Raw genomic sequence first — 13,540 nt, 5'->3', positions numbered from 1 at the left:
TGAGAATGTGGGAGTGTGTGTGTGTGTAGAGCGTGAATGTGTCAGCGTGAGAGTGTGTGTGAGAGAGATTGTGAGTGTGTGTGTGAGGGTGTGTGTAAAGCATGAACGTGGCAGTGTGAGAATGTGGGAGTGTGTGTGTGTGTAGAGCGTGAATGTGTCAGCGTGAGAGTGTGTGTGAGAGAGATTGTGAGTGTGTGTGTGAGGGTGTGTGTAAAGCATGAACGTGGCAGTGTGAGAATGTGGGAGTGTGTGTGTGTGTAGAGCGTGAATGTGTCAGCGTGAGAGTGTGTGTGACAGATTGTGAGTGTGTGTGTGAGGGTGTGTGTAAAGCGTGAATGTGTCAGTGTGAGAGTGTGTGTGTGTGTGAGAGGGTGTGAGTGTTGAATGTGAGTGTGTGTGACTCAGGGCTGAGAGGAGACAGCGCGCTGGGCATGTGATGCTTGGTGAGTGTGATAATGTGATGTAATCAGAAACATACGTTTGGTCTCTGGCCCTGGCTCCGGGCACGAAGCTCCTACAGCCTTTACTGCTGAGTGTCTTTTTGTTTGCTACTGAGGTGACTGCAGCTGAGGCTCCAGGACCGCCTCATGGGGGACGGGTTGCCAGGGCAACCGACCACATGATTAGAGTTTGGAACTCCACGGTGGACCTCTGGGGAGGGGAGGGAGCCCGCAGAGGTGGAGTGGATCACCAGTGGCTGGTGATCTGCTCAATCGTGCCTGTGTCATGAGGCCTCTACAGGCTCCCTAAAGGACAGGGTGTAGGGGGCTTGCAGGCTGCTGAGCACGGGGAGGTTCCTGGAGGGTGGAGTCCTGGGGAGGGCACACCTGCTCTGAGCTCCCTGCCCCATACCTCGCCCTGTGCATCTCTTCATCTGTGTGTATCTTTCTAACATCCTTATAATAAACCAGTAAATATGTCTCCCTGAGTCCTGTGAGCTGCTCTGGCAAATTAATTGAACCCGAGGAGGGGTCATTGGAAACCCACCCTGTAGCTGGTCGGTCAGAAGCACTGGATGCCCCTGTGCTCTGGTCACCCCAGGCCTCGCCCTGTGCCCCTCTCCGCCCGGCTGTCCATCCGGATCCTTCGTCACACCCTTTATAATAAACCAGCAGACAGTTTCCCAGAGTTCTGTGAGCCGTCCTAGCAAATGGTCAGACTCAAGGAGGGCACCGTGGGAACCCCAGCTTCCGGCCAGGTGGTCAGGAGCACAGGTCACAAGTGGGGCAGTCTCGAGGGCGAGCCCCGGCACCGTGGGATTTTCTAATGCTGAAATCCCTACCTGTTGAGGAGAGCAGAGCGTTCTGTGTTGAGTGTTGGATGTGGGGACAGAAGGAAAGAAGAGTTTGTTTCCCGCGGGTGAGACTCTGGGCTGCACCAGGTAATGAGCACTCTGGAGCGCTTGTTAGTTGTGCAGTCGGTGCCTTTGACGGTCACTTCCCAGTCACTTCCCTCGGTCCACGATAAAAAGCCGGGGTTCGTGGTGGTTCTTTTGTTAATCAGTAATGAGCTCCACGTTGCCGATTCTATGAGCTCTCTTTTTTTTTTTTTCCTGGGGATAAAGCATTAATTACTTTGTTAACAAGATTCTAACCTCCTGACAGCCTCCCACCCCAAGCTGGGTGTCTGGGGAGGGCGGGCCTGTCTCCCCCACCAAGGCGTGGGGTGAGTGTGGAGAGGACGTGGGGTGAGTGTGGAGAGGACGTGGGGTGAGTGTGGAGAGGACGTGGGGTGAGTGTGGAGAGGACGTGGGGTGAGTGTGGAGAGGACGTGGGGTGAGTGTGGAGAGGACATTTCACAGCTCCCTGGGGGTCACCGTCAGTGTGAGTGTTGGGACATTCTTTTCCTGATTTCTCTGTCTCTTGATGCTAAATCTTTGTGAAGGTTTAGCAAATACTCGATAGATTATTGTGAGAATGCAGGCTTCCTTATTTGGGGGAGATTTTTTATAATGGAAAAGGTTTCCTTTTTTGGAAGTTGAAATCCTTGATCGCATCACCGAGGTGGAAAGAGATGAGGCTGGTATAAGGAGGAGGGTTTGAGGCTGGTGCCAGTCAGATGTGTGGACAGGAGATGCTCGTGGGAGGAGCGGGGCTGCTTCTGCTCTGGGGCAGCCACTCACTGTTGTCCATGCAAGAAAACGCCAAAATAGCAGTGTCTTGGCTTTTTTCAAAAGTCAGGTTGCTTGCAAGGAACTCTGCCATTTTGTGCTTCGAGAAAGAAAATTCTCTCGAGTACAGATGTGCTTGGGCCGGGGTTTCTGTGGCCGCTTGTGGCCCGCTGGGTCTCTGGGCCAGGATTTCCGTGGCCTCCTGCGGCCCGCCGGGTCTCTGGGCCGGGGTTTCCGTGGCCTCCTGCGGCCCGCCGGGTCTCTGGGCCGGGGTTTCCGTGGCCTCCTGCGGCCCGCCGGGTCTCTGGGCCGGGGTTTCCGTGGCCTCCTGCGGCCCGCCGGGTCTCTGGGCCGGGGTTTCCGTGGCCTCCTGCGGCCCGCCGGGTCTCTGGGCCGGGGTTTCCGTGGCCTCCTGCGGCCCGCCGGGTCTCTGGGCCGGGGTTTCCGTGGCCTCCTGCGGCCCGCCGGGTCTCTGGGCCGGGGTTTCCGTGGCCTCCTGCGGCCCGCTGGGTCTCTGGGCCTGGACTTGGTGCTGCCCTCCTCTGTGGTGTGAGTCTCTGGAGCTGGATGCTGGAGACTCCTCAGGGCTCCTCCAGGAAGGGGCTCCTCCTCTCCTCTGCTCTGCTCCCGCAGCCAGGCCCAGTGGCATAGGGCGGGCAGCGCTAGCTTCTGCCGTGGTGGGGTCACAGAGGGGGGTTTAATGAGCTGCACACACCATCCAGGGCCTGTCACAGGCTGGACCCCCATCCTGCACTTGGGGACAGGATGAGTCACCCGAGGGCCTTGGTGCGTGTGGAGGCCCAGGCTCGTGGGGGAGTCGCACAGAGCACATGTGTGATACATTTATCAGGGCCCTTCTCAGCCTGGGGACAATGAGTGGATGTGACGGAGGAGGCCCCTGTTCTTGTGGGGGTGGCGAGGCGAGGGTGGTGAACACATCAGTAAACAGGAAGCACGAGGGGAAGCGTGCGAAGGAGTGCGGCACCCAAGACCCTGGGCTGAGCCAGGCGGGGACCTGCTTCGTTCCTCGAAGGAGGCTGCTGGCCTGGGATCCTCCTTAACCCCACCCTCAAGGCAGGCAGTGCATAGAGGAGAGTGTCCCTGGAAGAGAGACCTGCATGGCAGGGGGCACAGAGACGCTGGGCATAGGTTCCCCCCTGGCATAGGCTGTGACCCGTGACCAAAGGCTGAAGGCTGGGCTGGAGCTACCTGCTCTGAGGGGAACAACAGTGTGCCCTGGGCTTCAATGGGGTCTCCCAGCTCAGGGGCTGCAGCTCTGGAGCCATGTGCCAGGCAGGGCACTCCGTCGGTGTGGGGTCTCCCAGCTCAGGGGCTGCGGCTCTGGAGCCATGTGCCAGGCAGGGCACTCTGTCAGCGTTGGGGCTGCCGTGAGGACTGGCTGCATTTGTTCCCTGTGTGATGTGACCGGCTGCCCAGTGGTGGTGGCAGAGCTGGCGTGGGGTCTGGGCATGGGGCGCCTGTCCCCAGCGGGGCAGGCTCTGGAGTGTGAACGTCTGTTCTGTGTCAGGGGTCCCTGTTTCTTTCTCCCCACACTCACACACGGGTTTTAGACTTTGTGAAGAGTGTGCTTCCCAAAGAAAACCAGCTGCAGGTGTCTGCGCTGGCACAAGGAGAACAAACCCAGACAGCACTGGGTTCATTCCCAGAGGGGATGGAATCCAGGCCAGGCGCACCTTGAGGCTCGCAGCCTCGGGGACCTGTGCCCACCAGCACACCACCAGTGCAGGGCTCCTTGTGCTGCAGGAGGGTACACTGGCATGAAATAGGGGGTAGGGGAGCCGCTCTCGGCGGGGCATTCCATGTACCTCCAGATCCATGCACTCGGGGATGGGGTAACACCTCAGGAAGCAGCCTGCGCGGATGTCAGGATCCATAGTTTAATACTCGTTAGTTTGTCCCCTGTGAAAAGGACAGAAAGATTTTCTCCCTACTCCACTCTCGTGCTCAACACAGAACACTTCCTCAGTGAGATGCGTGGGTGTTTCCCCCCCCCCAAGCAGTTCTCCAGGGCACCCGGCTGGGCGCCCCCAGTTCCACTGAGTTCCGATGCGTCAGATCCCCCAGGGCCAGGGCTCAGTCCCATGAGACTGCCCCACTGTCAGATGCCAATCCCAGGTTGTGACCCATGACCCATGGCTGGAGGCTGGGGTTCCCATGATGCCCTCGAGTTTGATCACTTGCCAGGATGGCTTGCAGAACTCAGGGAAACACTGGCTGTGTCTGCTGGTTTCTTGTAGAGGGTGTTACGAAGGATCCGATGGACAGCCAAGGGGAAACGGGTGCCGAGTGAGGCCTGGGGGGTCCTGGGTGCCAGGGCTTCTGTCCCTGGGGAGCTGGGGTCCACAGGCCTCCCAGCATGTGGGTGAGTTCACCAACCCTGAAGCCCACTGTACAAGAGTTTTGAGGGAGCCTGGTCTCCAGCCCCTGTCCTTCCGGGAGGATGGCAGGGAGACAGCGAGTGCTGTCGAGGGCCCTGCAAGTCACCTGTCACTCAGGTGGGATTGGAAGGGCTTGTTAGGAGTAACAGTAGACGCTCCCATCCCGTAGGAAATGTAAGGTTTTAAGAACTTTGTACAAGAACCAAATAGGGCCGGGCGCGGTGGCTCACGCCTGTAATCCCTGCACTTTGGGAGGCCGAGGCGGGCGGATCACGAGTTCAGGAGATCGAGACCATCCTGGCTAACACGGTGAAACCCCGTCTCTACTAAAATACAAAAAAATTAGCCGGGCGCGGTGGCGGGCGCCTGTAGTCCCAGCTACTCCGGAGGCTGAGGCAGGAGAATGGCGCGAACCCGGGAGGCGGAGCTTGCAGTGAGCCGAGATGGTGCCACTGCACTCCAGCCTGGGCGACAGAGTGAAGACTCCGTCTCAAAAAAAAAAAAGAAAAAAAAAAAAAAGAACCAAATAGAACAAAAGATGCTCCTGTCACCCTTCCCACTGAGGAAATGACAAGGAATTTACAAGCTTTGTGTCGGGAACCAGGGACTAAGACCAACAAATACCTGCTGCTTCTCACACAGCTCCCCAGGCCCGCACCCATGAGGAGCAGGTACTGCCTTTGCAAGCACTTTCAGGAGTAGCAGATCTGTCTTCCTCCTGCTAACAGTCAGGCTGTCAGGGTGGGGGCCGCCGCCCCGCCGTGTCCCAGAGACCCTGGCCTCCTCCGACTGCGTGCTCAGGCCCCGGCTTCTGTCCTAGCTGCTGCTCGCCGGTCTCAAGATGGCTGCCTTGCCCCGGCTGTTTCATCTGCATTCCAGGCAGGAAAGTTGAGAAGGGCATACCTGGGCTTTTCCTTTTGAAGACTCTCCCTGAGCCCCACCCCACCGCAGGGGGCCTGGGCTGTCACCCTGTGGGCTGAGTCCAGGGCTGACATGTTGGAGAGGTGTGTGAGAGGGTGCGTTTTGGGATGGCAGCCAGAGCCTCCTGCGACTTGGCAGAGTGGTCAGGATTTCAAGTCCTGTGTGTCTTTGACCCTTTACCTGAGCTGCATAAGAAGAGGCGTTTTTTGTTTCTTTGTAAATCTTTCCTCACTGCACTTCAGCCAGGGAGCCGGCAAGTGGCCATTCGACTTCTGACTTGGTCTCTTTTGTAGGTGTGGGGCCCGATCATGTCCTCGTGGTCAGTCTCCCTGTGATGATGAGAATGGGAAGACGGCCACGGCGCCCACCCTAGCAGGACTCTCTCCCCTTGCTGGCACTGGTCCAGCTGCTGTGGGCGGCTGTAGGCACAGTCCTGGGCCCTCCTGTGGTTGCTCCCAGCCACGCTGCTGGCTGCTTCCGCCGTCCTGGCTTGCAGAGACTCTGGGTCATGCGGGGAGGAGGGCAGAGTCCTCCCCCCTCCTCGGGCAACAGAGGATCCAGCAAGATTCCTTCCTCCCCACCCTGCCCTGCCCCTCCCAGCCTGGGCAGGCAGATAAAAACCAGGGCCCCATACTTCTGCCACCTTGTGCCGTTCACACACTCCAGCCAGCGACCTGCCCCCTGGGTCCAACAAGGTAAGGCCAGCAGGGCTGCCTCTGAGCAGAACTCTGTCTTCTCCGGTTGACTTTGAGGCACCCGAGTCATTGTGGGTAGACAACAGGGGGAGGGAGAACGGGAGCTTGGGGTCCTGGTCTCAGACCCCATATTGTCTCCAAGTCCATGCCCTCTGGGCTGGACTCTTCCTCAGCCCCAGCCCCAGCGCCTCCAGCTCCGCTCTGTCCCCTCAGGGGGCATTGACCCTTGTAGCCCTGTGGCTTGTTGCCCCTGCACCCCGTAACCCTGGGTCAACTCGAGCACCTCTGACATTCGTGCATCTGACCTGCGCCTGTCTCCAGCGCCCACATTCCCACACAGAGCTGTCAGGGCGTGCCACAGCAGGACTCCAGAGTCCTCTCCGCCTCCTCCGTCAGGGCAGGCCAAGCCTTGTCCGCTGCAAATGTCCTGGGAGTAACAAACCCAGAGCTGGCCTCTCTGGTGTGGTGGCCGCCGGCTCCATGTAGCTGCCTGCCCGGGAGAAGTGGCAAGGCCCACGTGTGAGGCCCTGAGAGCTGAAAATATGTACTGGATTTCAGTGTCCAATGGAGAAGTCCGTGAAATTTTGGATATGTTGGGTTAGGTAAAACACATCATTAAAGTTAATTCCACCTTTCTCTGTGTTTTACTGTGGCCACTGGAACATTCAGTGGCACGGTGGCTGTGGCTTTGCCTTCCCCTGCTGGGTCAGCACCATGGTAGAGGTCATCTGTAGCCTTTTGCCTGAGACACAGATGCCTGCTTGGGACATGGACTCCAGCCCTGCAGCCCTGTCCTCCGTCAGCAGTGAAGTCTGGAGCATTCTTGAGTAACGCACTGGCGGCGAGGGGGTACTGAGCCTTCACTCCCCTGTCCTTGGCTGCACAAGCTGTTTCTCTGGGGACCACGTCAGGTAACGTGTAGGACAGCAGGGGCGGTCCAGCAGGGAGGGTGTGTGCGCGTCTGTGTGGCAGGACTGGGGGTGATTTTATCTGGGATCCCCTGGGGTGGCCCAGGGTTGGCTCGGGTGTTTCATTCTCCCGGAGAACAGGCAGCTTCAGGGGCCACGTGTGCACGAGAGGAACCCCAGCCCCCGCTGCGCATTCCTAGGTTTTGATGCTGCAGCATTTAAGAAAAGAGTTCTGCGTCGTGCTGCCGGGGTGGCTTCTGTGAGCTACGCAGGCTTTACTTATTTATTTATTTTTAAATAAAAATGAGGGCCAGGCACAGTGGCTCATGCCATTAATCCCAACACTTTGGGAGGCCGAGGTGGGCGGATCACGAGGTCAGGAGTTCAAGAAGACCAGCCTGGCCAACCTGGCAAAACCCCGTCTCTACTAAAAATACAAAAAAATTAGCTGGGCGTGGTGGCGCATACCTGTGATCCCAGCTACGTGGGAGGCTGAGGCAGGAGAATCGCTTGAACCCAGGAGGTGGAGGTTGCTGTGAGCTGAGATCGCACCATTGCACTCCAGTCTAGGTGACAGAGGAAGACTGTGTCTCAAAAAAAAAAAAAAAAAAAAAAAAAAAAAAAGACAGGTTTTGCCATGTTGCCCAGGCTAATCTCAAACTCCTGATCTGCCTGCCTCAGCCTCCCAAAGTGCCGGGATTACAGGCATGAGCCACCAGCCAATACCAGATTTTAACAGTGGTCAGTCCTGGGGATGGAGATGGGGTGAGGGCTGAGCGTTCCCTTCTGACCATGTACCTCGTCTTGGTTTAAAATTTCTACAGCAAGGTGTATTACTCTGTTTTATAAAATACCATTAATTTACAAAATCTTGTATTTTTAATTTTTGTGGTATGTACATAGTAGGTATATATATTTCTAAATTTACAAAATCTTTTTTAAAAAAACCCACAGAGTTCAAAAGTTGGAGTGTTTCTTTGCTTGAAATGTTTTACTGCAGCTGAAGGGGTAGGTGGGTCCGTCTTCCCCGGCCGTGAGGCTGTCGGGGCTGGGGCTCCAGGTGGATTGGAGGACTGAGTTTTTGTTTCTTCCCAATCCATTGAGATCTGATTTTAGAAGTTAGCAAAAGGAAGCTCCGCCTCACGTGTGTCACATGCCCGGCGCCTCTCTGCTTTTCCTGTCTTAAATCGCTGTAGGCTTCTTTCCAGCTAGAGGCTCAAGTGCTCTCAGCTGATGGGAAACCTCCTTTCCAGTGAAGATGCGAGATAAGCACTTTGGTTGGGTTGTGATCCTTGGCTCCTATCTATAGAAGCAGTGACTTCATGGTGAGATGGCCTGGATTTGAGTCCTGATTCTGCTACGGATTTGCTGTGTGGCTTTGGGCAAGTTGCTGAACCTCTCTGTGCCTCAGTCTCCTCATCTGTAAGCTGACGTGAAGAGTGAATGTGCGGGGCCACAGAGCTGCCAGGTTGGGCCTGGCCTGCAGAGGGTCCTGGTGAGGGTGACTGACGTCCCTGGGAGCAGGCACCCCAGCTCAAGTTAGAACGCCTTGCCCCACATTGTGGAACTCTTCCTGTTGGTCTCGCACGCTCCCTCTCCAAGGAGCTGGGCCTGTTGCGTCCTGGCAGGGCTGATGTGGCGCGTGCTGCCCGGTGCCCTGGGAAGCTGAACCAGCTGGACACGGCTCCCGGACGCAGCAGAAATGGAATAACCACTCGGCCCACCGGAAGCTGTGATCCTTGCCGGATGCGGAAGGCTCCTCTGCACAATAAGAAGGAACGATTTGGGGCAGGCCAAGGGCACGATGCTTTCAACTCCAGCCCCAGGGGCCGTCTTCTCCGGGGCCTCCAGGCGTACCCCTGCCCTGAGTTTGACACGGTCACTGTTTTGAAAATGCCTGCTGAGAAACGCTGACACAGCGTTAAGGAATATACACACAGGCAAGGTGGCAAGCCCCGTCATTTCAGGGGAGCAGCCGAGTTCTGTTTCCCCACTCCCCTCACCCCGAGGGAGGGGGTGAAATAGGGTAAGGTTCATCAAGAGATTCTGCAAACCAGCGTGGGCAGCACTCTGGAGGGGTCAGTGCCTCCCGGCTGGGGACAGAGGCCTCTGCTTCTCCCGACTGTAGGCTGCAGTGATCCGTGCAGTTCACTGCTCTGTCTTAAGGTTTGACTTAGGTTTTAAGTGTTTTTACTCAGAGCAAGCTGATACATGTGCATTTTAAGAATTGTGATAATTGTTCCAACAGATTTCACGTCTGAAACTACATCTTGTTTAGAAATCACTTTCCATGTAGGAGTTTTCCTTCTGGGATGCATTTCAAGCTGGGGCACTCGTTACTGGAAACGTCATCAGATTGACTGAGGAGGGTGTGTTTGCGTGTGTTTGGCCACCTACGGATACTACAGATACGGCGCTGTCTAATTTTGTTTCACAATGAGCTGAACTGTATCCCCACGCCAATCCTCTTTTTTGCCCTACGGAGCTTGTGCCTTGGTCCCACCCTGGGTGGCTCCGGCAGGTTCCTCAGCTGTGTGTACCCACCACCCCCACCTTGTCTGCACGTGACTGTGACTGTCTTTAGGAGGCCACACAATTCAGGAAGCACAGCGTGCCACCCTGGCCAGACATACCACATTTTGAAAAGTACGTGCGTTCTCGTTATTTCAGTGTGAGGTGCCTGAGTGGAAGGGCCCCGATGGCCAGTCCCCCGTGACCCTCAGAAGGAGGCCGCTGCTCCTGTAGCGGGTGCCTCATGTGGGCGGGGGGCTTTGTGTGCCCACCTTTCATGGAAGCAGGGCATGTACCGTGCGGCAGTGGCAGCATGAGACGGTTCCGACGGGCTCCAGAGCACAGGAGACGGGCCTGGCTCTGGGTCACACGCGGGCTGTGTGTGCTTTGTTTGGTTTGCATAGTAACCTGCGCCCTGTCCCTGTGTGGATTGGAAGGACACCCTGTCAGCCACTCCCTGCCGTCACCACACACTCCTGGAGCCTCTGCCACCACAGCCCGCGCTGACCCCAGAGCGAGTCAAAGCCAGGAGCCTTCCCACGGTGGGACTTCTATTTTTATTTGTGTCCTTATTTGTTTATTGAAAGATGTGAAGGGCAAGTGGGGTTGGCACACAGAACAAGACGGTGCTGCCTGCTGGCCACGGCAAAGCCGCCTCCCCCCAGGCGCCACTGTCCTGGGCAAGGCCTGGTCCCTTCGAACTGGACGTGGCCTGCCAGAGCCAGTGTGCGTGGCAGGACAGGGGACACCCGCAGGGGCTTGGCCTGTGGACGCTGCTCCTCCCTGGGATGGAGGGAGAAGGTGCGGCCTGCATTCCTCAGGTGAGAGGGTGGGCAGGATGGGCAGCAGGGGCTGTGGGGCCCGCGAATGCTGGGCCTTGACTCTCCGTGTTGAGGTCCCGCCCCTGTCACTGGCCTGGAGACGGCTCCCGCCTGGCTGAGCATGAGCTAAATCCAGATAAACGGGTCGGTGAGATGGCGCTCCCAGCGGGCTCCCAGCGTCTCATTAACCTCATAAATGCAACGGACGCTGTCTGGGCTGCAGGTGACAGACGTGTTCTCTGGAGCACTGACAGCCCCGGCGACAGCCCAGGCGTGCCGGAGAGAGAGGACTTGAGTGTCTGTCCTCCTGGAGCCCAGCGTCGTCCAGCCATGTTTTCAGGTTCAGGAGGTCACGAATCACAGTGTTTTTGAAGAAAGTGGGGAATAGTTGTCAACCATCACTCCACAGAGAGTCCCCTTCCAGGGTGCCCTGCCTCTGGGGACGCAGTCATGGGAGGTCTTGGGGCAGAGCCGCCGTGCAGTGGGGTGGGAGGCTCAGGTACCAACACCAGTGCAGCCCGGTTCCCTGTCCTGGGCCTGCCAGTGGCTTTGTGGTCCTGGGCAGGATTATTTTCAGAGGCAGTGGAGCTAGTGGGACAGAGCTGTGCTGAGTGCTGAGGGATCATTTGTGTAAAGCACCTGCCACTGAGTGTGCCCTCAGGGTTGCCCGTGCGACCTCAGCGTGGCCCATGGGACCTCGCCGTGGTGTCTCAGCAACATCATCTTTCTTACTGTCCCTGTTCTCTGGGCCTCAGACTTTGGGGGCACCAAGCTCTGCCCAGTGAACTCAGAGGCTGCAGCCCCCGATTGTGGGTGTCCACAGTGGGCAGGCCTGGGGGGGTGAGGGTGGGTGGGTGTTTCTGCTGGGATGAGGGGAAGGCGGGGATGAGGTGGGGGTGCACACCTGGGCTGAGGGGGCAGAGGGAAGCAGGGCTTGCTGGTACATTCCCAGGGGGCCGCTCCAGGGTCCAGCTTCCCCACCCTGGGGCGGCAGGAGGCGTCTCCTCATGGTGGCCGCGGTGGCCCACGGCAGGCTGGCGTGCGTCCTCAAGCTGCTGGTGACAGATGCAAGGGGCCTGCTGCCCTCTCCCCTCGGGTGGATGCCACCTCCTTCCTGCATGTTCCTGTTCCGCATTACAGGTTGTTTTTATGGCCCCCCTACGTGAGATCCTGGGGCAGGGGCTGTGGGGGCTCTAGAGTTCGGGTGAACGCACGTCTGAGGCTCGTCAGGGACTCAGCGTGGGGCCCTGGGTGCATTTGCCGTTGCCTTTTCTCGACGGCCCCATGACTGGACAGCCCAGCTGCTCTGCAGGTTGGTTTTCCGTCCAGACCCGGGGTCCGGGCGGACGCTGGACGAGGCGGAGTGTCAGCGAGGGAAACAGAGACCTTTTAGAAATGGTGTCAGTGACACCTGCGTGCTGGTCCTCCCATGTTCCCCGCGTCTGGTGCTAGTGACCTCCCACTGCTGGGGTGAGGGGAGGTTAATCACACCTGGAGTTTCGTTCAGTCACTTGTGTGAGAAAGGGAATGAGGAATCTTCATGGGGTTTATCTGAAGAAAGATTTCATTGACATCCTAAAAACATGCTATTTTATGTTGCGGCTCAGAGGAGGCCTCCAGGAAATTGCATCAACAGACACTCGGTTCTTCTCTTGTAATAGTTTTGTATAAATCATTCAGTTTTCAGGTCCAGGGAAATAATCTGGAGATTTTGTATTCCTGTGACATTTGCTTGGGTGTAATATGTTCAAATGAGCTTTATTCTTCTTAACCTTAAAAAAGAGATGTGGAGGTAAAAACTGAAGAGCCACATGGAAGTAGGACACCACATCGGCCACGTTAGCGGGACTCCCAGGCAGAGAACTGCCACGTGCTTCGGCTTTGATTGACGTTGAGCGTCCGCAGCCACCAGCATGGTTGTCAGGAGTCAGACAGGGCAGCTCCCATTCATCAGAAACACCACTGGAAGGGGATTTTGGCAAAGGTCTTATACCAAAATCCGTTATTTCAAAATAAGTAAAACCATAATTCTAAACATTCTAGGTTTGCTGTAAAGAGCATGGTGAAAAGCTCCAACTATCTCAGTGTTCCATACAGGTTCTGCTTTTTACCTGAAGAGGATCTCGTGTGTGTGTGTGTGTGTGTGTGTGTCTGTCTGTCTGTCTGTCCGTCTACCTATCTACCTACCTGTCATCTATCTATAATTGACAAAATATAATTGCGTATATTTATGGAGTACCGTGTGATCTATGTGTACGTCGTAGAAAGATTAATTAAGCTAATTAACGTGTCGATCAGCTCACCAACTTCATTTTTTGTGGTGTGGATGTTAAAAATCTATTCTTTTCCCGATTTTGAAATACAATACGTTATTGTTAACTGGTCGCCACACAGCATGGCTGATCACGAACACGTCCCTCCGGTCTAACTGAAACTGTTCCCTTTGATCAGCACCTCCCTTGCCCATCCTTGCACAAGCCCCCAGCCCCTGGTAACCGCCGTGCTCCTCTCAGTTCCAGCGAGATCTCGGTTTCCGACTCCTCGTGTGAGTGAGGCCATGCAGGGTTTGTCGTTCTGTGACTGGCTGATTACCCACTTAGTGTCAAGTCTGCCAGGTTCGTCTGTGATGTTGCCAGTGACAGGACTTCCTTCTTCCTTATGGCCGAATAATAACACTGTTACCACCACACGCTTGCTATCCATTCGTCTGTTGGTGGGCACCTGGGCTGCCTCCATCGTGCGGCTGTTGCGGGTGGTGCTGCAGTGAACGAGGGTGTGCAGGTGTCTCTTCGACACACTGGATTCAGTTCCTTTAGATACATACCCAGAAGGGGAATTGCTGGACCTTACGGTAGTTCCTTTTGTTTTCTGAGACAGAGTCTCGCTCTGTCGCCCAGGCTGGAGTGCAATGGCGCAATCTTGGCTCACTGCAACCTCCGCCTCTTGGGTTCAAGCGATTCTCTTGCTTCGGCCTCCCGAGTAGCTGGGATTACATTTGCCCGCCACCATGTCTGGCTGATTTTGTATTTTTAGTAGATATCGGGTTTCACCATGTTGGCCAGGCTGGTCTCGAACTCCTGACCTCAAGTGATCCCGCCCACCTCGACCTCCCAAAGTGCTGGGATTACAGACGTGAGCCACCACGCCTGGCCGGTAGTTCCATTTTTGACTTTTG

The 13,540-nt window shown here is 56.4% G+C and overlaps 1 protein-coding gene across 14 annotated transcripts in view; it reads left to right on the top strand.

Annotated features, from left to right (window-relative positions):
- Nucleotides 1-13,540, top strand: part of AGPAT3 (1-acylglycerol-3-phosphate O-acyltransferase 3) — a 124,968-nt gene that overhangs the window by 49,171 nt on the left and 62,257 nt on the right. For 2 of the 14 annotated variants that reach the window (XM_077995618.1, XM_077995628.1), the window contains exon 1: nt 10,125-10,365. The exons of 9 other annotated variants lie outside the window; for them this stretch is intronic. In XM_077995618.1, coding sequence (XP_077851744.1) covers nt 10,333-10,365 — 33 coding nt within the window. In that variant the 5' untranslated portion in view covers nt 10,125-10,332. Of the gene's footprint in view, nt 1-5,674; nt 6,126-8,243; nt 10,087-10,124; nt 10,366-13,540 lie in introns of those variants that run through there. 3 more of the 14 variants (XM_077995626.1, XM_015132789.3, XM_077995625.1) reach the window with 3 other exon arrangements.

Source organism: Macaca mulatta, chromosome 3 (assembly GCF_049350105.2).
Source record: "Macaca mulatta isolate MMU2019108-1 chromosome 3, T2T-MMU8v2.0, whole genome shotgun sequence".
Classification (NCBI taxonomy): domain Eukaryota; kingdom Metazoa; phylum Chordata; class Mammalia; order Primates; family Cercopithecidae; genus Macaca; species Macaca mulatta.
The sequence above is the reverse complement of the archived record's forward strand: the minus strand, read 5'-3'. Positions and strand labels throughout refer to the sequence as shown.